Here is a 20366-nt window from a genome sequence, read left to right as displayed (position 1 = left end):
TGTTTAACGTTTTATTGTTCAGTCAAGTTGGTCCTTATTGCTGTAAAAAATGAAATATTGTATAATTCAAACAATAAAAAACAAAAGAAATAGTGAGTGAGGGACATCATCGATTCTCTCATTTGCATGTGACTAAATTGTGCATATTACTATTTTGTGAAAAATAAGCGAAATTTTAAAATGTTATAACTTTCTTATTTTTCATCGATTTTGATGAAGTTTTCAGCATTATGCTTGTCTGATTTTTCTCTATTGATTCAAATAAACATTTTTCTGAGGTGAACTTGACCTTTAATAATTATTGATGCGAGCGCGAAGCACGAGCCAAAAAATGTGTGATATTCCAACATGAAAACTGGATATTGATAATCAACTCTTTGCCGGGGGGGGGGGGGCTTTGCCCCCTCCCCCGTACGAAACCATGTTCCGCCGCCCCTGATCATACATGCTATAAGTTTTATGGAATTTGAAAATTTGGGGTAGATACATTTCTTTTCTTTCTAGACTTTTATTGTCGATAAGAAGCCCAAAATCTCGAGGTACATGCACGGTATTAACCCAGGGAGCTCCCTGGGTTAGCACGATATATATACGGGGAATTAGACTCAATGTCCAAAGAAATGTTACCGTAGTAGTATACCAGTCTTTCTCTCATCCTCGAACTGTGGCGTTTCGTTGCTAGAGGAACGATTAAATTTCTTTCTAATTTATCCCGTAAGTTAAGGAATTCACAGTAAATTGTTCTCTTTATTCCGTGGAATATTGCAAGGGGTAAGAGATTTGCCAATTTATAATTGTTTTAGACGTCACTATATGATTTTTCAGCAACATTTATCATTTATGCCACTAGTATAATTACCAAATCGATAACCAAACGTAAACCAAGCTCTGGTTTTGGTCCGGGATTGGAAGGCTCTGCCTCTGTCTGATTAAGGTTAGCGGCAAACCCAGGGAGCTCCGGCCCGCTTCGCCGGGCCGGAGCCCTGGACTCGTCCGTGTAATATTAGGCAGAGGATACTCTCAAAAAATGGGGTAGAATGGGGTCGCAATAGCACCCCAAATAAAAGGGGAAAAAATAAATCATGCACTTACCTCGATTATATGGATGAAGGTCTATTCATTGCTATTGATTGTGACACGGAATCCTTACCTTAGCTTAGTTAGTGATACTGATAGTGATATCCGAGGCACAAAACTGGACCCGCGCCGCTAAGGTGCTATAGTATGGGGAATTCTAAGTTAGATAGAACCAAGGCGTAGGCTGGTTTGACTTTGAGCAAGGCCATGGAAAGGTGAAACTAAAGTGGAATGGGGGGGTGGGGGCGTGCAAAGTCTAGTAAAGTTCAGAAAATAAAATCAGCTGTTGAAAGCAGAAGGGGGTAGGCCTAGACTCTAGAGATCTGACATGTCTGATGTTAGTACATGTAACAGTTATAATTTTTTTTTTTTTTGTCAGTATTGGAACTCCTCTGCCAGTGCCAGACTCGAGAGCTCAGCGGGAGGGTGCATATATATGCACCCCCAAATTTTACGCCCTTTTGAGATCTATAGATCTACATACCGGTACATGTACATTATGCAGTATGATGGAGTGACCATGTTTGTGCATATTTCATAAATGATCATGAATTTCATATTCAATAAAAAAATTATCACAGTTCACACAAAATTAATTAAAATCAAACGGAAGGCAAGATCCTCAAGTCGAAATCACTCTCTGGTCTATGGAATAGGTCAAGGGTTTTGCTGGTATCGCGATCTAAGAATTTTAATTTCTACGGCGATTGACTAGTGCGCGCTCAGCTGAAAAAGTCATTAAAAAGTGTGACCTTAATTTGCGCACGATCTCTCCTGTGTTCTTCCTCTGCTAAGGTCGGAGATCAACGGCACCGTTGGAAGGGCCGCAGTTAATTGAAAGCTCTAAGTCGCAATCATGAAGAAGTACTGAGTAAGTTTTGACGAGTTGTGTGATCATGACGATCGTTTTGCCAAGCTTTAAAAGAAATCATGTAATCAAGGTAAAGTAATTGTATCAGATAGAGGTCAAAATGCCATAAAATTAGCTGTAATCACATTTTACTTGTTTGAAGTCCTCTGCTCACAAAAAGGCAATTTCTTGATGCTTGTCGTATTTTGTCGAGAGGTTCAGATTTCCTCAAAGCGGACGCAAAAGGTTAACTTGTGATGTTTTGCCAATATTTTCACAAATAGATGTAGAGACACTATCATTAAAAAAATTATTAATCTGGGTTATTTTAGGTTGCTTTTTCTGTTAGTGTTATCAGATTTTCAAGATATTAATTAGATATTGAGATATTTGACAGTGCACAAAATGAGAGGTAATACTTGAATTAAAGTTGAATTAAGAAGACGATTCCAAATATTGAGATATTTACATTAATAGCAACCTTACAACCCCCCAAACACTAATAGGTGATTCGACCCCCCATTTTCTTTTTTCAAAATAGTGAATTTGAACGATTTATCCCTACCCATTTTCCCTGAGTTCGCTCCTGCAATGCCTACCGAGACGGGTGTTCTTTGAGTGTGACGTCACCGGGGGGTATTCGGTCCCGGTGTAGTAAACAAGGCAGTGCCGTTTTGTGTACTATGCACGTACTCCTTCATATGGAATAACTGCAGTTGAAGTTGTATCTGCGAGCCATAGAACTTGCAAAGAGGAAATGATTAAAATATTTGTGGCCGTACTATTATTCCAAATATGTGAATTCCCTCAGAATGATACCATAGACCCTAAAGGAATAATTTCAAGGTAAATAATATGAAATTTGATCGAGATCTTCTCACCAGTCGATAAAGTAGCAGACGTGTTATTATGACATATTTATCCGCGTGTGACGCGGCTCTTGCAAAAAAACACAGTTGGTTGCGGAATTGCTTTGTGCCGACCGGCCGCCCGCTCTGGCGCAGCTAGCTGTCGAGCTACCGTACCGTTCTTGTTGTCTTCAACCATAGAGATGTATACTAATTACTATATATCTTTCTGTCTTCAACTCACTTCCGCATTGCGTTTGTATGTGTGACGGTGACCCCTAGCGTAATTAAATATAGAAAACAACTCAGAAGGCCGAGAAAGAATACTATACGTTTGGTTCAAGATTGTTCTGTGGAATGAGCTATGAGTGGAAATGATCCAGAGGATATAAAAGTGGAGTCAAAGACAAAAGAAAAGAAGAAAAAACGCCAGGGGATCGCTGCACGGCCATGAACTAAGTCGACATACCAGACCATAACAGTACACTCAATGCCTGGGTGTTGTGTGTAGGATGGGGGATCGGGTGTCCGGACACTTTATATTTTTGAAGCCTTCTTTTTTGTCTTAAGATTACACTAAAAATATGAATTCAATAGTTGTAATCATCTTCTATTTTGTTCTCTATAATATTTTCTAAAATTTTGTACTAAAATTTGATGAAACTTCGCTTGTAATTTTTTCCAAATGACTTTCTAAAATTGATCGTCCGGACACACAACCTGTCCGGACACACAACAACTGGGTATACTAGTCAGGTACTAGTATTATGCGTTCAGCGCGCGCTGAGCTAGCCGCCGGAATTACTTTCCAGCTACTCACTTGATTGAACATCGTGATAAAATAAATGAGAAATAGTGAAAATATCATTCGATAACTCACTGTTTGCTATCTTACATCATGATTGAAGAGTTCATGGTGGTTATTCATACTGTTTTTTATACAGGGAAAGTAAAGATTTGTACATATCAGTCCTATTTGTTTGATTTGAGTTGCTTTGAAAAAAAATTGTAAAATATCTTTCTCTCTCTGCATAGCATTTCTGTATGACATTCAGGCACCTCTTATACTAAATTCCCCCCGGTGACGTCACACTCCGAGTGACTTTTCTGTACACTCGTCTCTCGGGCTCTGACAGGTGGCTAATTTCATAGACTTTCAAAGCAAAATATCGAGAAGGCAGAGGATTATTGTGACATGCTATGTGTTTGAACAACTTATATATACTATATATTGTATGTAGAACCTATATTTATGGAAACTCACCCCCTTCTTAATTCAACTTTAAGCCTTTAAGGTCATACCACCATACACAACACACACTTTAAAATTCCTCAAAATATCACTTTTGTAACGGACTCGGGAGTCTTGTGCGTTTTTTTTTTTAGGCCAATGCAGGTCATGATTTGAGTCGGAGTTTGGATTGAGCTACAACAAGCTCTTTTGTGTTCTAAAAAAGTACTCCAATAGGTCAAGAATGCATTATGTTACACACTTTTCTATTGCGTACGTGCATGCATCGCACATGGAGTATTGTGCCTTGACATTAGTCTGTGTGCCTTTACTTGGCACATGTGTTGTGATATGACTTTGGGGGAGTTAACCCAGGCCAGGGTCAGACCAGTGCGCCACTATAATAAAGAAATACATCAGAAATTCAGTGTTGCCAAAGACTATGAATTAAGTTAAGGCCTATATATCCTTATCTTTTTTCACATGGTACTATTATTTCCTAACCTTTGTCAACCAGGTATAGTTATGAAAATAATAGTATGAAGCAGGATTTCTTATTTTTCTTGCTCGAATTTATCGGCCCTAAACGTCATGCCGGCATGTGTGGGCAAACATATTGTTTTGTTTGTGACCAATGAACGTAGAGGCATCAACACTTTGCAGCGTAAATGCGACAAAACAAGCGGAACAATATAGAGTATGTTATGTAGAGTAGGCCTATATTTAGCTTTCAAATGACACTGATATTGTGTTAAACCAAATTGAATTGAAAAGGGGTAACAAAACCACCTTTTTGTGCCAGGCAGAGTTCAAAATGCAAGGCCATACATGTATGAAGATATGTGGTGACAATGTCAATTATCAGGTTCAAATGAGTGACACATACATGTATTAAATATTAATATTTGTTGTCATCAATTTTGTAGGAGAAACCAAGATGTCACTTGATATGTATGAACATCTCAAGGCGGTAGGGAAAGGAAGCTATGGAGAAGTGTGGCTAGTCAAACATAAAAAAGACAAAAAACAGGTAAGATTAATTGCTTATGTCAAATTTGAATTTAATTTTATCTTCTATATGTATAAACAAATTCAAAGTAATCATTTTATATGAATTGTTAAAAAGATTCCTTGTCAAAAGCATTGTGAAGGTTGGGCTATTTCACAAACATATATGATAAATCTAATTTTCCATAGTCCAATTTCTAACAAGGAAGGCATCTTTTTCAGTATATACATGTATAATTTCATCCTACATGTTATTATGCTTCGTTTTAATTTCAGTTTGTTATTAAGAAAATGGAACTGCTCCGAGCCTCCAAGAGGGAGAAGAAAGCTGCAGAACAAGAAGCAAAGTTACTATCCAAGCTACGTCACCCAAACATTGTATCCTACAAGGATTCATTTGAGAGTGAGGAGGGTTTCTTATACATAGTAATGGGATTCTGTGATGGTGGAGATCTATATACTAGACTGAAGCAACAGAAGACCGTAGCCTTAGAGGAACGTCAGGTAGTTGAATGGTTTGTCCAAATTGCCATGGCTTTACAGGTGAGAAATTTATAACCTGTCTAATTTCACTGGGCAAATAACATATATTTTTTTACTTTGATGGTGAGATGAAGGATTTGAATGCTTTATATGAATGTATGTGTATATGTTCAGCTCTGTTGGATATATTTTGATACCATGTAATTTTGATTGACATGTATTTTCAGTTTAAAAAATCTAACAGAAGTGAGTACACCACCCATGATTATTTTGATTAATAAGAATAACTATGAATAAGTGATTCATGGTCATAATCTCTACACTTCTACCATAATTACTTGGTATTTAACAATTTTTTTTTCTTATTCATACACTCAAACTCTTTGCTGGTCATGATATTTTAACCAACTTGCATTTTTATTTAATTGCCTTTCAAGCTTTTAAAAAGAAAAAAGCAATACATTATTTTAAAAGATAAATGCTATTGATTGAAATGGAAGGAAAATATGCCAAATCACCTCTATTGTTTGAAAATACAAAGCATGGTTATTTACATAGTGAATATTTAGCTTGTACAATTTCTTTATTAAAATTCTTTAGTATATGCATGAGCGAAACATACTCCATCGGGACCTGAAAACACAGAATATTTTCCTGACCAAGAGCAAGATCATCAAGGTTGGTGACCTTGGTATCGCTAGGGTTTTGGAAGGCAACAATGACATGGCTACAACCTTAATTGGAACACCCTATTACATGAGTCCTGAGCTATTCAGCAATAGGCCTTACAATCATAAGGTAAAATCATCATCAACATGTATAAATTTGTTAATTTGTATATTTATGTTGTTTATTTATTTTCTTACTGTCTTTTTGGTGTATTATGTAACTATGCAGATGTAGAGAAAGATAAAAATTTTGATTATTCATTGACAGAGTTTTCTTGATGTAGCATTTACATTATGATTCATGTAACCTGTAGTTAAGAACTGTATTGTCAAAAGCCAAAATATACATGTTTTCTGTTTAATATAAAAACTTATGTCAAAATGTGAAAATACTTTCAAATACAGGACAACCTTGCAAATTTTAAATGGTATGTCAGGTATGTAATTTGCCAACACTTGAGGAGAGAAGACTGGCACTGTGTAAAAAATTTGCAAAATCACTTTCAACTCATCCTCTGTGTAAGACATGGCTACCTCGGAAAAAATACAAACATATCGTATGAACAACTATCAACAATATCAAATAAGAACAAGATTTAAAAACAGTCCATTGCCTTTTTTGGTTGACATACTCAACAAAAGATGAGTGTGTCAACTAAATGGACAATGGTCAACCCAACCCCACCATACAGTTATTCTTGTCATTTAAATAAGTGCCAGTCTCCTCTCCTTCAAGTCTGTCATTATCATGTTACATTCATACATACATTCATTCATTCATTCATTGCCTCTTATGCTTTATCTAAATTACATTAGATTTTTAAATGTTTAGCCTTTTTTATGCATTTTACTATGGTTTTTACTATGTATTTTATTGTGCCAACACCAACTTGTAAGCATGATTTTCCAGCTCCTACTGTTTTTTTCATGTGTGATAGTTAACTTGTTTGATTATCAATAAAGACAATTTTTTAAATTTGATTTGAATTGAATTGAATTAATGTGGCATTGTTTTACCAGAAATCGCTATATTACATATAAATAGGTTATAGGAAGTTGTAGACTAGATTAGGTTTTGGATTAATTTCACAGACTGTATAATTTTCAGCACAAAGAAGAAAATATATTTTTAATGTCACTGGAGTATGTGCACTGTAAGCTTAGAAAGTCAGATTGTTATGTTATTTCAGTGTTTTTCAATTATCATATGATTAATCCAGTTTCTTTCTTGTTATTTTCATAGTCTGATGTATGGGCCTTAGGTTGCTGTGTATATGAGATGACTACACTCAAACATGCCTTCAATGCAAAGGATATGAATTCTTTAGTTTACAAGATACTACGAGGAAAGGTAAGATGGTATTTTCATCTTGAAAAGAAATTGTATCAGTAAATATAGTCATTAAAGTACCATATTTCTTACGATATTGTTATCAAAATTATTTCTAGTATAAAGATTTGGTAAAAAATTATATAGTAATGAACACTAATTGTATTTGTTTGAATAACATTACTAACACATGCATGTAGTTTATATTTCAACTGCATTTCATTCACATTTGAATGAAATGATAGATAAGAGTATTTTCTTTTAAGAAATTGATATTAACGAAATATCTTACTGAAGACATAGAAACATCTTAACCTGCTAGATAGAAATCTAGATATACACAAACAAAAGTATTTGATAAAGGGAATAGTTGAGTGATTGTGCTTTGACCTTGATTTCAGATGCCTGCTATGCCTCACCAATACAGCACAGAACTGGTTGAACTCATCAAGGCAACATTGAATCAGAGTCCAGAGAAGAGACCTAGTGTATCCAGACTTCTACGCAACCCATATATTAAGAAACACATAGCTATCTTCCTTGAGGGAACGAGAGCCAGGTAGGATCAGACTATTCATTTTACTGCTGAATCCTTCAATTCTACAAAACCTTAATTCAGTCATTGAATGGTACCCATTGCAAATGGGTTGATGGTAATGTTATAATATTTCAATGTTTAATGAAATACTGTAAACGGGGAAGGCAAAAACGGAGGCGCTGCTAGCTGCTGGCCTGGTATGGACGGCCGAGCACCGGGTAAGGACCGGGGGGATTACGGCTATTCAAAGTGCATGGGATCAATCAAGAAACATGGCGATTGACCCAACGTCTTCTTAAAAACTATACAGATCTAAACACTCACGAATCAAATTATTATGCAATCTCTTTGCCAAAACGATACACGCAATTGAACCGCGGTTCAAAACTTGCATTAATATAGATGCTCATAAATTTGCGTGTTTTTAAATTCGCGCTTGCTGATCTTCCCGCGAAATCCGCGAAAATTTCCACTTTACAGTAGTATGTCTAGATGTGTGTGCAGTCTTGATATGAAACTGAACTTCATATTCCTTAGACTATTCCAGCTCCTCCTCTTTATGCACATCCAGACTCGCAATTATTATTTTTAGCATAAAATTAATGTTAGTTGAGATTATACAGAATGTAATAATTGCTGAAAGCATGCCGCGTTATAATGCCGTTTTTTCTTTTATTTTATTTTTTTTTTATCTTACAGAAATTTTTTAAAATATATGTCTTAAGAAAGGAGTAGATACCATTCCAGAAATTATACCATTGATTCATTTATCTTACAGGAGACCAAGCACATCTTCTGAAAGTAGTAGGAGAGGGTCTAAAGCTGACATCCAGGAAATTGAAGAACAGTCCACACCAGACAGCGAGACAGGTGGAAAAGATCTTCCTGCTATCTCTGAGGTTCCTTCCAAAAAGGTAAAACTTGTTGATGTATATAAGTTGAAAATATACCTAAAATATTATCGTCAGACCCCAATTAGGCCAGATTCATCCGAATCCTCTTGTGGCAGAATCCTCCTCTCTGCAAAATCTTGTGAATTGTGACATTTCCTTTCTCTACAAAATTAACGTTTATCCTCAAGTCAAATAAAATATTATTGCATCGTTGGGAAAGTAAATGTTGCTCTGTTATATTGGCTAGTTATTTTGTATAAACTACTTTGATAAGTAGGTGAATTTCATGCTTGAAAAGGTGCCTCAAAAGTGAAATTTCTTCCTCTATTTTCTCTTGTAAAATGTACAAAACTTAAATGGTACAAAACATCATAAAGCTGAAAGTCTGTAGTTTCTCACAATGTCATTCCTGATATATGGCACCTTTTAATCGGGTCAAGATCACACTTTTCCACCAAGATACAAGACAAGATTTCTGAAATTTCTGAGTAAAAAGAAATCCAGAGTTCTGATTGGCTGGCATGGGTAATTTGAAGAGATTACCACATGCACATGGTGAGTTTGACCTTAGGGAGGCCCTAGCATGGAAACCGTTAGAATTTGGGTGGGTGTTTGGCCTCTCTGACCAATCAGAGGGCAGTATTCTTGTTTTCAAGCTGCTAAATATACATGTACTTGGCCTACGAAAAGTGTGATCTTGAACCGACTAAACCACATCTTCTATTAAATCCTATATCATTTTAAAGCACAGATCTTCAGCTTTATCATGATCTAAAAATCATTTGGACTCAAACAAATATAAAGTGTAAAACAACAACTTTGATGAGGTGAAAATAATTATTTTTCAGCATGTTTTAGATCAAAAGTTTCACCTACATTACAAAAGTTTTTAATAAATTCAAATACATGACCTAAAGAATGATTCTCCTCCTTTACAAAGAGACCAGAAACTTAATATTTAGAGCAGCAATGACCGAATTATACTTGATGTTTTGGTTTACACCCAGTTAATTAGATATGGATTTAATTCAATACATGCATTTCTGTGCACAGTGCTCTCTCAGTATAATTATTTTAATTTCTTATCATTTTGGTGATTAAAAAGCTTACAGCTTACACTCAATACCAGATATGTTGTAATAAACTTTTTTCCAATTGTTTTAGGACAGTTTCTTCACAATTAAATTTCACAACCAGAATTGCACTTTTTCTTGAATCAGAACATTAATCATAGGACAGTAGTTTTGAATGCTAGGCTTACTGGGAGATCATTCAATGAATATAAATATATGTATATCATTCTTTTACAAAGCAGGTAAAAGATAACCAGAGTAAATCTTCCACTCCAAGACCCGGTTCAGCCGGGAAGGAAAGAAAGAGTGCACAAGGTGTTAGGAAATCACAACCATCGGCAAGCAAAGAAGGAAAGTCAAGAAGTAATGTCAAAACACCTTCAGAGGTAAGATCTTGAGATTTATTTGACAAAAGACTTGCTCTTATTATAACAAATCTGGTCATTTTTAGCTCATCCGGCCCGAAGGGCAAGATGAGCTTATGCCGTGGCGTCCACAATTTCAAAATGCTTCTTCTTCTTCGTCATTTCAAGTCCGATTTCAATTCTGTTTGCTTTATATGATAGAACTACGTGGGGGGTTCAAAACTTCTAAATAGAATTTTGAAACTCATTAAATATTCTAATTTATGCGCATTTTTCAAAATTCACAAAAAATGCTTCTTCTTCGTTATTCGTTGACCGATTTTGATTTTTTGCTTCCATCTGGTAGAGCTTCATGAGGTTCACCAAACTTGTCCACAGAATTTTGTCAAGAACAATTTTTATGCTAATTTTTGCAAAATTAATTTATGTGTATATTTAAAAATTGACATAAATTGCTTCTTCTTTATTTGTTGACCAATTGTGATTTTTTTTTCTTCCATCTGGTAGAGCTTCATGAGGTTCACCAAACTTGTACACATAATTTTGAGTAGAAAATTATTTATGCTAATTTATGCAAAATTCATAAATCACAGAAAATGCCTCATCTTCTTTATATGTTGACTGAATTTCAAAATGCTTCTTCTTCGTCATTCCAAATCCGATTTTTAATTCTCTTTGCTTTATATGATAGCATTAGGTGGGGGATTCAAAACTTTTACACAGAATTTTGAAACTCATTGAATTTGCTAATTTATGCGCATTTTTCGAAATTCACAGAAAATGCTTCTTCTTTATTTGTTGACCAACTTTGATTTTTTTTCTTCCATCTGGTAGAGAGCTTCATGAGGTTCACCTAACTTCTGCACAGAGTTTTTTTAAATTTTGAGTAGAAAATTATTTATGCTAATTTATGCAAAATTTATTCATAATCACAAAAAATGCTTTTATTTGTTGACCAATTTTTTTTTCCATCCATCTGGTAGAGCTATATGAAGTTCACCAAGGTTCTACACAAAATTTAGACATTTTGACCAGAAAATTATTAATGCTTATTTATACGAAATTTATTCATAAATCACAAAAATGCTTGTTCTATGTCATTTCTTCTTCAATTTCAATTCTGTTTCCTCAATTAATGTCACCAATATAATTCACTACAGTGTTAACAGGGCTGAAATTAAAAATTGTGTTAAATTTCGTTGCGAGATGCTGGATGAGCTCCATATCATTGATGTGCTAGTTATATATAATCTATATGTGACAGGGAAATTAATTTTTACTTGTCTACTGCAAGCATTGAAAAAAAAAACATGAAGTAGTTTTTCATACCCCGCCAACTGAAGTTTGAAGGGGGTATGTATATAGGAGTCAGTGTACGTCGGTCCATTGCAAATCTTGCGCATCGAACTTTTTTCTGAATTTTTAACCAATTATCTTGAAATTTAGACCACACATTGGTCTTGGGGTAAACATGTGCAAGACACATTTTTTCGTTCGAATTGAAAATCACGTTGCCATGGTAATGGCATAAAATGCCAAAAATTAGATGCAAATCTTGGGCATCGAACTTCTTTCTCAATTTTTAACAAATTTTCTTGAAATTTGGACCAAACATTGGTCTTGGGGTAAAGATGTGCAAGACATATTTTTTCGTACGTTTTGAAAATTGCATTGCCACGGTAACGGCATAAAATCTCCAAAAATATGTGCAAATCTTGTGCATCAAACTACTTTATCAATTTTTAACCAATTCTCTTGAAATTTGGCACACATTGGTTTTGAGGTAGATATGTGCAAAGAACATATTATGTGTGTGTTAGAATCATGTTACCATCGTAACAACATAATATATGCCCCAAATTTGGTAAAAATGTTCTTGTTCAAACTACTTGATCAGTTTTCAACCAATTCTCATGAAATTTGGCTCACATGTTGGTCTTGAGATAAAGATATTTAAGACATATTTTTGCATGTGTCAGAAATTGTGTTACCATTGTAACAATATATTATATGTAAAAAAATTAGGCAAAAATCTTGTACTTCAAACTACTTCATCAGTTTTCAACCAATTCTCATGATATTTTGCTCACACATAGGTCTTTGGGTAAAGATGGGCAAGACATATTTATTTTCCATGTGTTACAAACTGTTGTCATGGTAACAGTGTAGGGCAGGGGGATTAATCACCTTCGGTGATATTTCTAGTTTCTTTTTTTTTTCTGTTAGTGAGAAAATCTGTGTTTTTAATGAAAATGCATTTAATACTGATCACTAGATGTATTTTCATATATCTCTTGAAGAAAAGCAATTGTATTTGAATATAATCCGTCTCCAAATATGGTTTTCTTATTCATTGTGGTATAAAAAGGTGAATAATCTGGGGAAATGGCACTTATTTAGATTTGATGTTTAACATGTTGGAAGTATGTATCTATTAGGGTTTTTCCAATCTCCTGCTGTCGTCTCATTTTTGGAAAGAAGTATTATATACATGAATCATGGATGTTAAAAGGCTTGTTAACTATCTTTATTTCAGCCCAAGCTTCCACCCAAGAAATCAAGGCCTCTACCAGTTCCTCCAAAAGGTGGGACTCCAGAAACAAGTAAAGGTGCAAAGAGGTCAACAAACTCAGCAAGTTCTTCAAGAACTTCATCTACAAGTTCAGTGAGCAACTCTAGAGATGATGCAAGTACACCAAGAACAGATGTAGGTTTAGCAATGTTTTTCTTTATTATCATTTTTGCATTCCAGTAATATAGTTATGTCTTGGACTATTGCATCTTCTTTGTGATGGAACACTCCATACAAATTTTGATAGGATGTCGGGCTATAACATTTTAATGTACAGAAGGAAGTTCCTTCAAGCTAGGCAAGCTTTGATTAAAATAATGTAAGAAAAAAGAAGAGTGTGTGATTTTATTAAAGCAAAGCTGCATGACAGACATCAGTTTATTTGTATTTTATTTTTTTCGGTACAGAGAGGTTCTTCTGCAAGAGCTAGAAGGAGAGAGAAGTTGAGAGAATCACAGGAACATCAGTCACCATTATCACAAGGTAATTAGATGACATTAAACCATAAAAACTTTCCTATTTGATTCTTGATATTATCAGGTGTAGATGTAAGGAGTGACTGTTGATGCCAACTGCCCTTTCCATTAGATTGTTGGTTTAATTAAATGGCTTATACAATTTTTTTAATATTAGAAAAGAGAAATGTTTCCTTGTGGATTATCATACTTTCTTTATAGAGAATGGAGCTAAAATTATTAAGTTCAGTACCCTAATGAGAAAATTTCTAAATTTTTAAAGAATTTTCTTAAATTTGACAAGAACCAAACTTTTGAGATAGTTATATGACAATGGATGATCTATAAGAATGAGTGAAACCTGCAGCTTGCCGCCCTGTCATCTTGTTTTTTTCATATGATGATACTTGAATACATCTATAAACAATTCATCTGGCATTTTATATCTTCTATGTTGTTTTAGTAAGGAGAAGTTCTGATGCTGTTCATCGAAGCCATGATGAAACAGATAGTAATCATCCAAGGAGACCAGTCAGTCATACCAAGTCAGATCCTGTTTCAAAGGTTTGTTAGTCATACATTGTATAACTCAAACCTTATTGGTCATCAGTATTCCTTTTCAATACACATAGACTCAGTTTGGTGGTGAAGTCAGATTAAGTGCTGGTGCCCTATTACCGACCATTTATGTGTGTATTGTCTATACAATATTAATTGTTGATCAAGGTTTTTTTGTCACCTAAATTTTATGCCCAAGAACAATTATAGTAGATTTGTCGAAGTAAATGTAATGCTAACTTTGATTCGATGAAAGTTAAAATCCTTTAAAAAAAAAAGACTGAAAAAATTACAATCAGCATCAAGTCATGCCCTCTGGGTAGGAGAAATAGTGTTATCAAGTGACTTTGTATTCCTTTCTTCCCATATCTATATGTAGGAGTCACCATCATCATCCTCAACATCACACTCTAGGGATGAAAGAACAAACCGACATACCCGCGCAGAAAGTAGAGATACAGACTCAACGATATCAGATGAGGAGGAAGAGGATGACAGCAAGAGCTCAAGAAAAAAGAAGGGGTGAGTTGATGTTCTTCAAATGATAGATATGGGATTTATAGATCTGAAGTGTATGACTGTTGACTTCTGGCTCTCAAAAAAGCAAAAATTCAGGCAACAAGGTTTTGAGTTAATGTTCAGCAAAGAGGGATGGTAATTCTTGATGATGTCAGAAGATGATTTTCAGAAGATATCTAGTATAATTATTCCCTTGTGACTCTCAACTAATTCATTGCAGGGGGGCATGGCACAGTAGATAAAAGTTGCGATTGCTTTTTAGATCCTTTATTTATTTTTTATTATTTTAACCCTTTGCGTGCGACGGGCTTCCACAGAAGCCCAGTGAGTCGTTCACTTAGCTACGACGGGCTTCTACAGAAGCCAAAATATGTTTGGTTTAATTCAATGAAGTTTTTCAGCTTTTTCGTAATTGTTATGTATTAAAACCTCTGCCACTATTTCCTTTATAAACCTATTTCGATAACAGATTGAAAAAAATATACAGCTACGTGGGGAAAAATCCCGAAAATAGGAAATCTTTCAACTTTACCCGATTTTTTCGTTGGAGTCTGACGGGGAAGATACATTTTGTGACGAGCACGTACGCGCGCGCACAAGGCATGATCACGTGGTTTGATCCATATCGTTGTTCTGATAGATAAGCTAAAATCTTTTCTGCAAGATCGTCACGTAATAAGCTACGCGTTTATTTACCATTTTCGTCTTATTTGTTTCATCAAGGAGATATCACTCTAGATGGAATGATATCTCCTTGGTTTCATCGATCTCGATTGCATTTTCAGAAAAACAAAAAGCTTGTAATGTCTTAGTACTTTGAGCTGATCTCGGTGCACTTTTGAACTTTTTCCCTCCCCATCTTCCCCTTCTTATTATTTTTGTCTACTTTTCTGAAAAAAAAGAGAAAAGAAAGCAATTAAGCACACCATTCATCTTCTGCTCTTTTCAAAAGGGAAACGTCCATGTAGTTCATGATATTGGCACTATCCGAACAAAAGAATGTCTGGGCGGCCACTCAAACAAATTCCTTCCGAAAAGAGCAGGATACAGATGGTCAACGCCCCGAACAAAAGGAAGATTAGTGTTTATCGGCAGGATGACCCATTGAATGCTTTTCGTACATAGCAATACAAAAAGCTTTTATGAATACTTTTTTTTCGACCAACATACCGTATCTAAAAAAAAAATTGTCTCATTTGCCAACAACACAGGTGCTTATGACATCCGTCAGTGATTCATATTGCATAAAAGCGCTACCCCTGAGTGATGATGCATATAAGGATGAACGAAGAATCATTTAGGGAAATTATAGAAAAAATATGTTCAGATGTCACGGAGAACGAGAGAGAATGAGAGACAGAGATAAAAGGGGAATAGACTAGTGCGCTTTTGCTAAAATTCCATGAATATCGACTTAAACGAATGACAACATGATTTTATTATTTGGTTAGATTACTTTTTAAAAATCCCACAACGTTTGTTGGTCGCAACTCGGTCCCCAGACCCTTGCCAAACTGATGACTTTTCATCATTATTCTTGTTTGACCTTGCCCCCCCCCAAGATGGAAATGTTCTGACCTACACTCTAATATTGCTTGTTTGTCTCCTCTCTCCGATTTTCTGTTTTTAATTGCGAGTAACGCGGTAGACAAGATAAGAATAAAGACCGTCCTGGCCACTTTTTTCCCCGTTACGACAAAAAAAAAAAAAAATCGCATTTGGGGCGCTTACCAGCATAGTTAGCATATAAACCAAAATATTTGGAAAAATATGTTATACAGGGACAGCAATTTTTTTTATGGTGCAGGGGTTGAGCTGTGGGACGGGGGTGAAGCGGCTAAAAAAATCACAATATGTTAATTCATGTCATTGTACAGAATGAATTTAAAATAGCTTAGGTTTTAGAAGCTCTTCATCTTATTTCCTTTTCTCTCCCAGATGAAAACTTTTGCATTGAAAAGTTACCGGAAACATAATCACTTCAAATGATAATACCAATACTGAACTAAAAGTTTCCTCGCGCGAAATGGAGGCAATATAATGATACAGGATGATAATTTGTTTGTCTGGCATGTCACCCGATAGAACCCTCTCAATCCGACCTACACCCCCCCCCCCCAAAAAAAAAAGTTGATACCGACCCAAATTTTATTGATTTTCCTACTTTTTCGCCAATTTCTTTCTTCTTTTTTTTTTCCGGCGAATAGCGTGGTAGAAAATATTCATAGAGGAAAACAAATTGGTTCCGTTACTGCAAACAAACATTTGGGGCGCTTACCCTGGTTAGCATCACAACCAAAATATTTGATTTTTTTGATAAAAAAAAAACAGGTGCCACTGAGCGTTTTTGATAATGGAGGGTTTGAGCTGAATGTGGGAGGGAGTGAACCGGCCCAAAAAAAATCATAAATTTATATAGACTTCGGATTTGTTTGTACATGTTTGCTGAAAGGGGTGAGGACTGAAACTTCCTACCAACTCCGCTGCCTCTGTACTATGAGATTGAACGATTTAAACGATAGAGACAAAAATGAATTCTAACTATTGTGAATGTTTTTTTAATAATTTATTTATTACTTTGTTTTCGGCTGTGAAATCGAGGAGACAATATAAAAAAACGAAGAGATAATCGAACAAAACGAAAGAACAAATAAAAAAAAACACTTATGATTACGGATGCTATAATTTATTCAAGAAAAATTACTTTCTCTTACTTTCAGTAATTGCTATCATGGCTCTTTTTGAGGGAATAGTAAGATAAAGAAAGAAACGTAGAAAGTGACAAGAAGAGAGTTGGGAGGTATGATATCAGACTTACAATTTTAGTCACTGTTATTCGTTTAACACTTTGAAATAATTTCAGGATATTACAAATCGAATACCGGTGCGCAAACTTCAGGAACAAAATTATTTTATCATTATAACAGCTGCGTGGAAAATCGAATTAAATGAGACTGAGACATATAATTTATGAAAAAATCTATTTAAAAAAATACTTTTAGTGAAAGATTGAGGCCTCTGTCTTGCCATAACCCTAAGCCCCAAGTTCACAAAAAATAGTATAGTTGTGCATTTTTATACGATGATGATAATCATAATCATCATAATGTCTTTTGCGAAAGATATCTACCCATGTTATCAATATAGAAAATGGAAGATGATATAGAATTTATTGTGAAATTACAGTTACAATTGTAATTTTAAAAGGTTTTTCGAGACATTATTTGAGAAACTGAGGGAAAACCCCTCCAATTTTCGACATGATGACCACGATGCAATAGAACGAGAGGCCCACAAATCCAACCATCTCCGATACAAGTTGGCAAAAACGAGGCATTCTCTCGGAACCGTTTCCGATGAAGAGAGAGAGAGAGAGGGGGGGGGGGAGACGTTAGATGTAATGTAAAACGACATGTACTGAGAAGAAAAAATCTGAAAGGATTGAGGGGGATGGGGGCGGGTATGTACCTCGTAATCCAAATCGGGAAGAAGGAAGACGATACAGATATAATTTAAATGAGAAGAACTCAGAGAAAAAAAGGTGTAGAAGGGAGGGGATATAGAAAGACGATTAGGGAATGAAAGCGGTAGATAATACATTCGGTTACAGGTTAGAAACCAGAGAAAGGGAAAACGAGGAAATCCCTAATTGATACCGTTTTATAAATACATTATACATGTACATTTTATATTGACAAATGCGCAATAATTTAAACAAATTTACCATCCGCCAGTCAAATAGAAGGATTTCAGTAGCTTTCAAGTGTTATATAAAATTTGTAAACAAATTTTATATAAAAAACGGGCCCCTGGTAAATTATTGACCCCCCCCCCCCCCCCCCCCCGCTTTCTCTCGTTCTCTCATCCGATATTGCTCTTATTTTTGTTATCTATTTCAAAGGAACCAAACAAAAATAAAGGAATTTCGAACATCGTTTATCCTCTGCTCTTTTGAAAATGAAAACGTCCATGCAGTTCTTGGTCTCGGCATTTCCCAAACAAAAAGAAAGTCATGGCGGACGCTCAAACAAATTCCTTATGAAAAGAGCATGGGGACAAATATATAGCCAACGCCCTGAATAAAAGGAAGATTAGTATATCCACCTAAAAACACACACGTTTGTTTGACGTGTCCCGACAAACCCCTCTCAATCTTGCACCTACCCCTCCCCCTAAAAATGTTCTAAATTTTTTCGCCAGTTTCTTTCTTCTTTTTTTTTGGTCTTTTGTTTTTCTGGCGAATAGCGTAGCAGAAAGGAATCCATATAAAGACAAAAAAAGACAGGTTGACCTTATATTTTTTGGGGGGCGCTTACCCTGGTGAGAATCAACACCCAAATATTTGAAAAAGATGTATAAATAAATTTAATTTAGATGCTACAATTTCAATAGATAAAAATAATTTACTTTCTCTCATTGTGACGAACAGTAATCGGTAGCATGGTTATTTTGGAGGGAAAAGGGAGATAGAAAAATGAAACTTAGAACGAGAAGAGGAGAGCGTTGGGAGGTATGATTTCAGATCCACTATTTGAGTCACATTTACCCCCTTCGCTCTTTAAAATTGCAACAGGAAACAAATCGAAGACTGGTATTCAATCTTCAGGAACAAAATTATTTATTTATTACAAACTATAATTCATGAAAAGAAGAAACCAAAGGCGATTTTTAGTGAAACATTGAGGCCACCGTCTTAAAGCCCAGAAGCCAAAAATAACAAAATAGTTTCGAACTTTCGTTGCGCAGCATCATCATCGTACTTGCAAGGGAATATTCACCCTTTTTTATTCATGCTGGAAAATAAAGGTATTTGGTACGCTGTGATTTCACCAAAAAACGGATTATCGTCGTAATTATACACTTTGCAAATGATCTGTATACAAGGGGGTAAAGAGACCATTCATGAGTAGCGTGACAATAGGCAATGAAAAAAAGCACCAGAGCAGACAACAAAGCGGTATCGATCGAACCCGACTTGTCCGCGCGTGCTGATTGCCCTTACGTATTTTTGTACACAGTGCCTATTGACTTTGGAAAAAGCGAAGATTTGACAAAATAACACCACTTTTTCCTCGTAAATTTCTTAACTATTCTGTTGATTTGAGAGGCGAGACCTTTAGTTCTCGAAAGAAAAAAGTCTGATCTTTCATCTTTACATTTACTAAAAATCCTGAAAATACTTCAGTTTGGCGCAATTAGCAATAGATTAGGAAAACACCGCCACAGATCCAAATACCAGGAGTGTACAAAAACGGCTCCGCCGCAGGGAGAGGTATCCGGTTTCGCGGGCCCGCACGCAAAGGGTTAAAGATACATCTTGGCATACCTTATAATTAAGCAAGTGTTGTCTTGCATGTGTTGTCACTGACCTCTAGATTTGATTACAATTCTATCAAGTCATTCATATCAATTTCCTCCTGAAAAAGATTGCTTCTTGGACATGCAATGAAAAAAAACATTTTGTACTGGCAGTAGCACAATGATTTTCAACTTATATCATTTTCATCTAACTTTGTTACTGTATTCGATGAAATACATATTTTTGCATATCTAAGCATTTTAAATGGTTTTTGTCTTCCTTATGTAATCAGTGATGGTGATGAAATGGAAGAGTTCTCCAATCTTCTTGCAACAACTCTAAGGATTGAAAAGAAAAAGAAAGTTGTAGGTGAAGGTGGAGACTTTGGTCGAGACTCCCCAGACACTCCAGAGGAACCTAGTCCACCACCCTCAGCTAGACCAGGATCTGGTTCTAATCTCAATGGAACTCAAGATATTGCCATAGAAGCAGCAGCTCCTAGAGCACCAAAAGGACTAGGTAATTATTTTGCTAATGTATTATTGTATTACAAGTAAAGTTATATATGTTTCTTGATTTCTGAACTTTTACCCTTTTCA

At 35.4% G+C, this 20366-nt stretch overlaps 1 protein-coding gene across 14 annotated transcripts in view; it reads left to right on the top strand.

Moving 5' to 3' along the window:
- The first annotated feature begins 290 nt into the window (after positions 1–290).
- LOC129256887 (serine/threonine-protein kinase Nek4-like) overlaps positions 291–20366 on the top strand; it is a 28889-nt gene continuing 8813 nt past the window's right edge. For 2 of the 14 annotated variants that reach the window (XM_064097470.1, XM_064097467.1), the window contains exons 1-14: positions 550–771; positions 1873–1948; positions 4933–5036; positions 5291–5557; positions 6098–6295; positions 7409–7516; positions 7897–8054; positions 8812–8947; positions 10239–10385; positions 12901–13071; positions 13344–13419; positions 13855–13955; positions 14329–14471; positions 20060–20286. In XM_064097470.1, coding sequence (XP_063953540.1) covers positions 4944–5036; positions 5291–5557; positions 6098–6295; positions 7409–7516; positions 7897–8054; positions 8812–8947; positions 10239–10385; positions 12901–13071; positions 13344–13419; positions 13855–13955; positions 14329–14471; positions 20060–20286 — 1825 coding nt within the window. In that variant the 5' untranslated portion in view covers positions 550–771; positions 1873–1948; positions 4933–4943. Of the gene's footprint in view, positions 480–538; positions 772–845; positions 935–1872; positions 1949–4932; positions 5037–5290; positions 5558–6097; positions 6296–7408; positions 7517–7896; positions 8055–8811; positions 8948–10238; positions 10386–12900; positions 13072–13343; positions 13420–13854; positions 13956–14328; positions 14472–20059; positions 20287–20366 lie in introns of those variants that run through there. The other 12 variants (XM_064097475.1, XM_064097469.1, XM_064097473.1 and 9 more) reach the window with 12 other exon arrangements.

Source organism: Lytechinus pictus, chromosome 3 (assembly GCF_037042905.1).
Source record: "Lytechinus pictus isolate F3 Inbred chromosome 3, Lp3.0, whole genome shotgun sequence".
Taxonomy (NCBI): Eukaryota; Metazoa; Echinodermata; class Echinoidea; order Temnopleuroida; family Toxopneustidae; genus Lytechinus; species Lytechinus pictus.
Note: the sequence above shows the minus strand (reverse complement) of the source record. Positions and strands in the feature narration are given on the sequence as shown.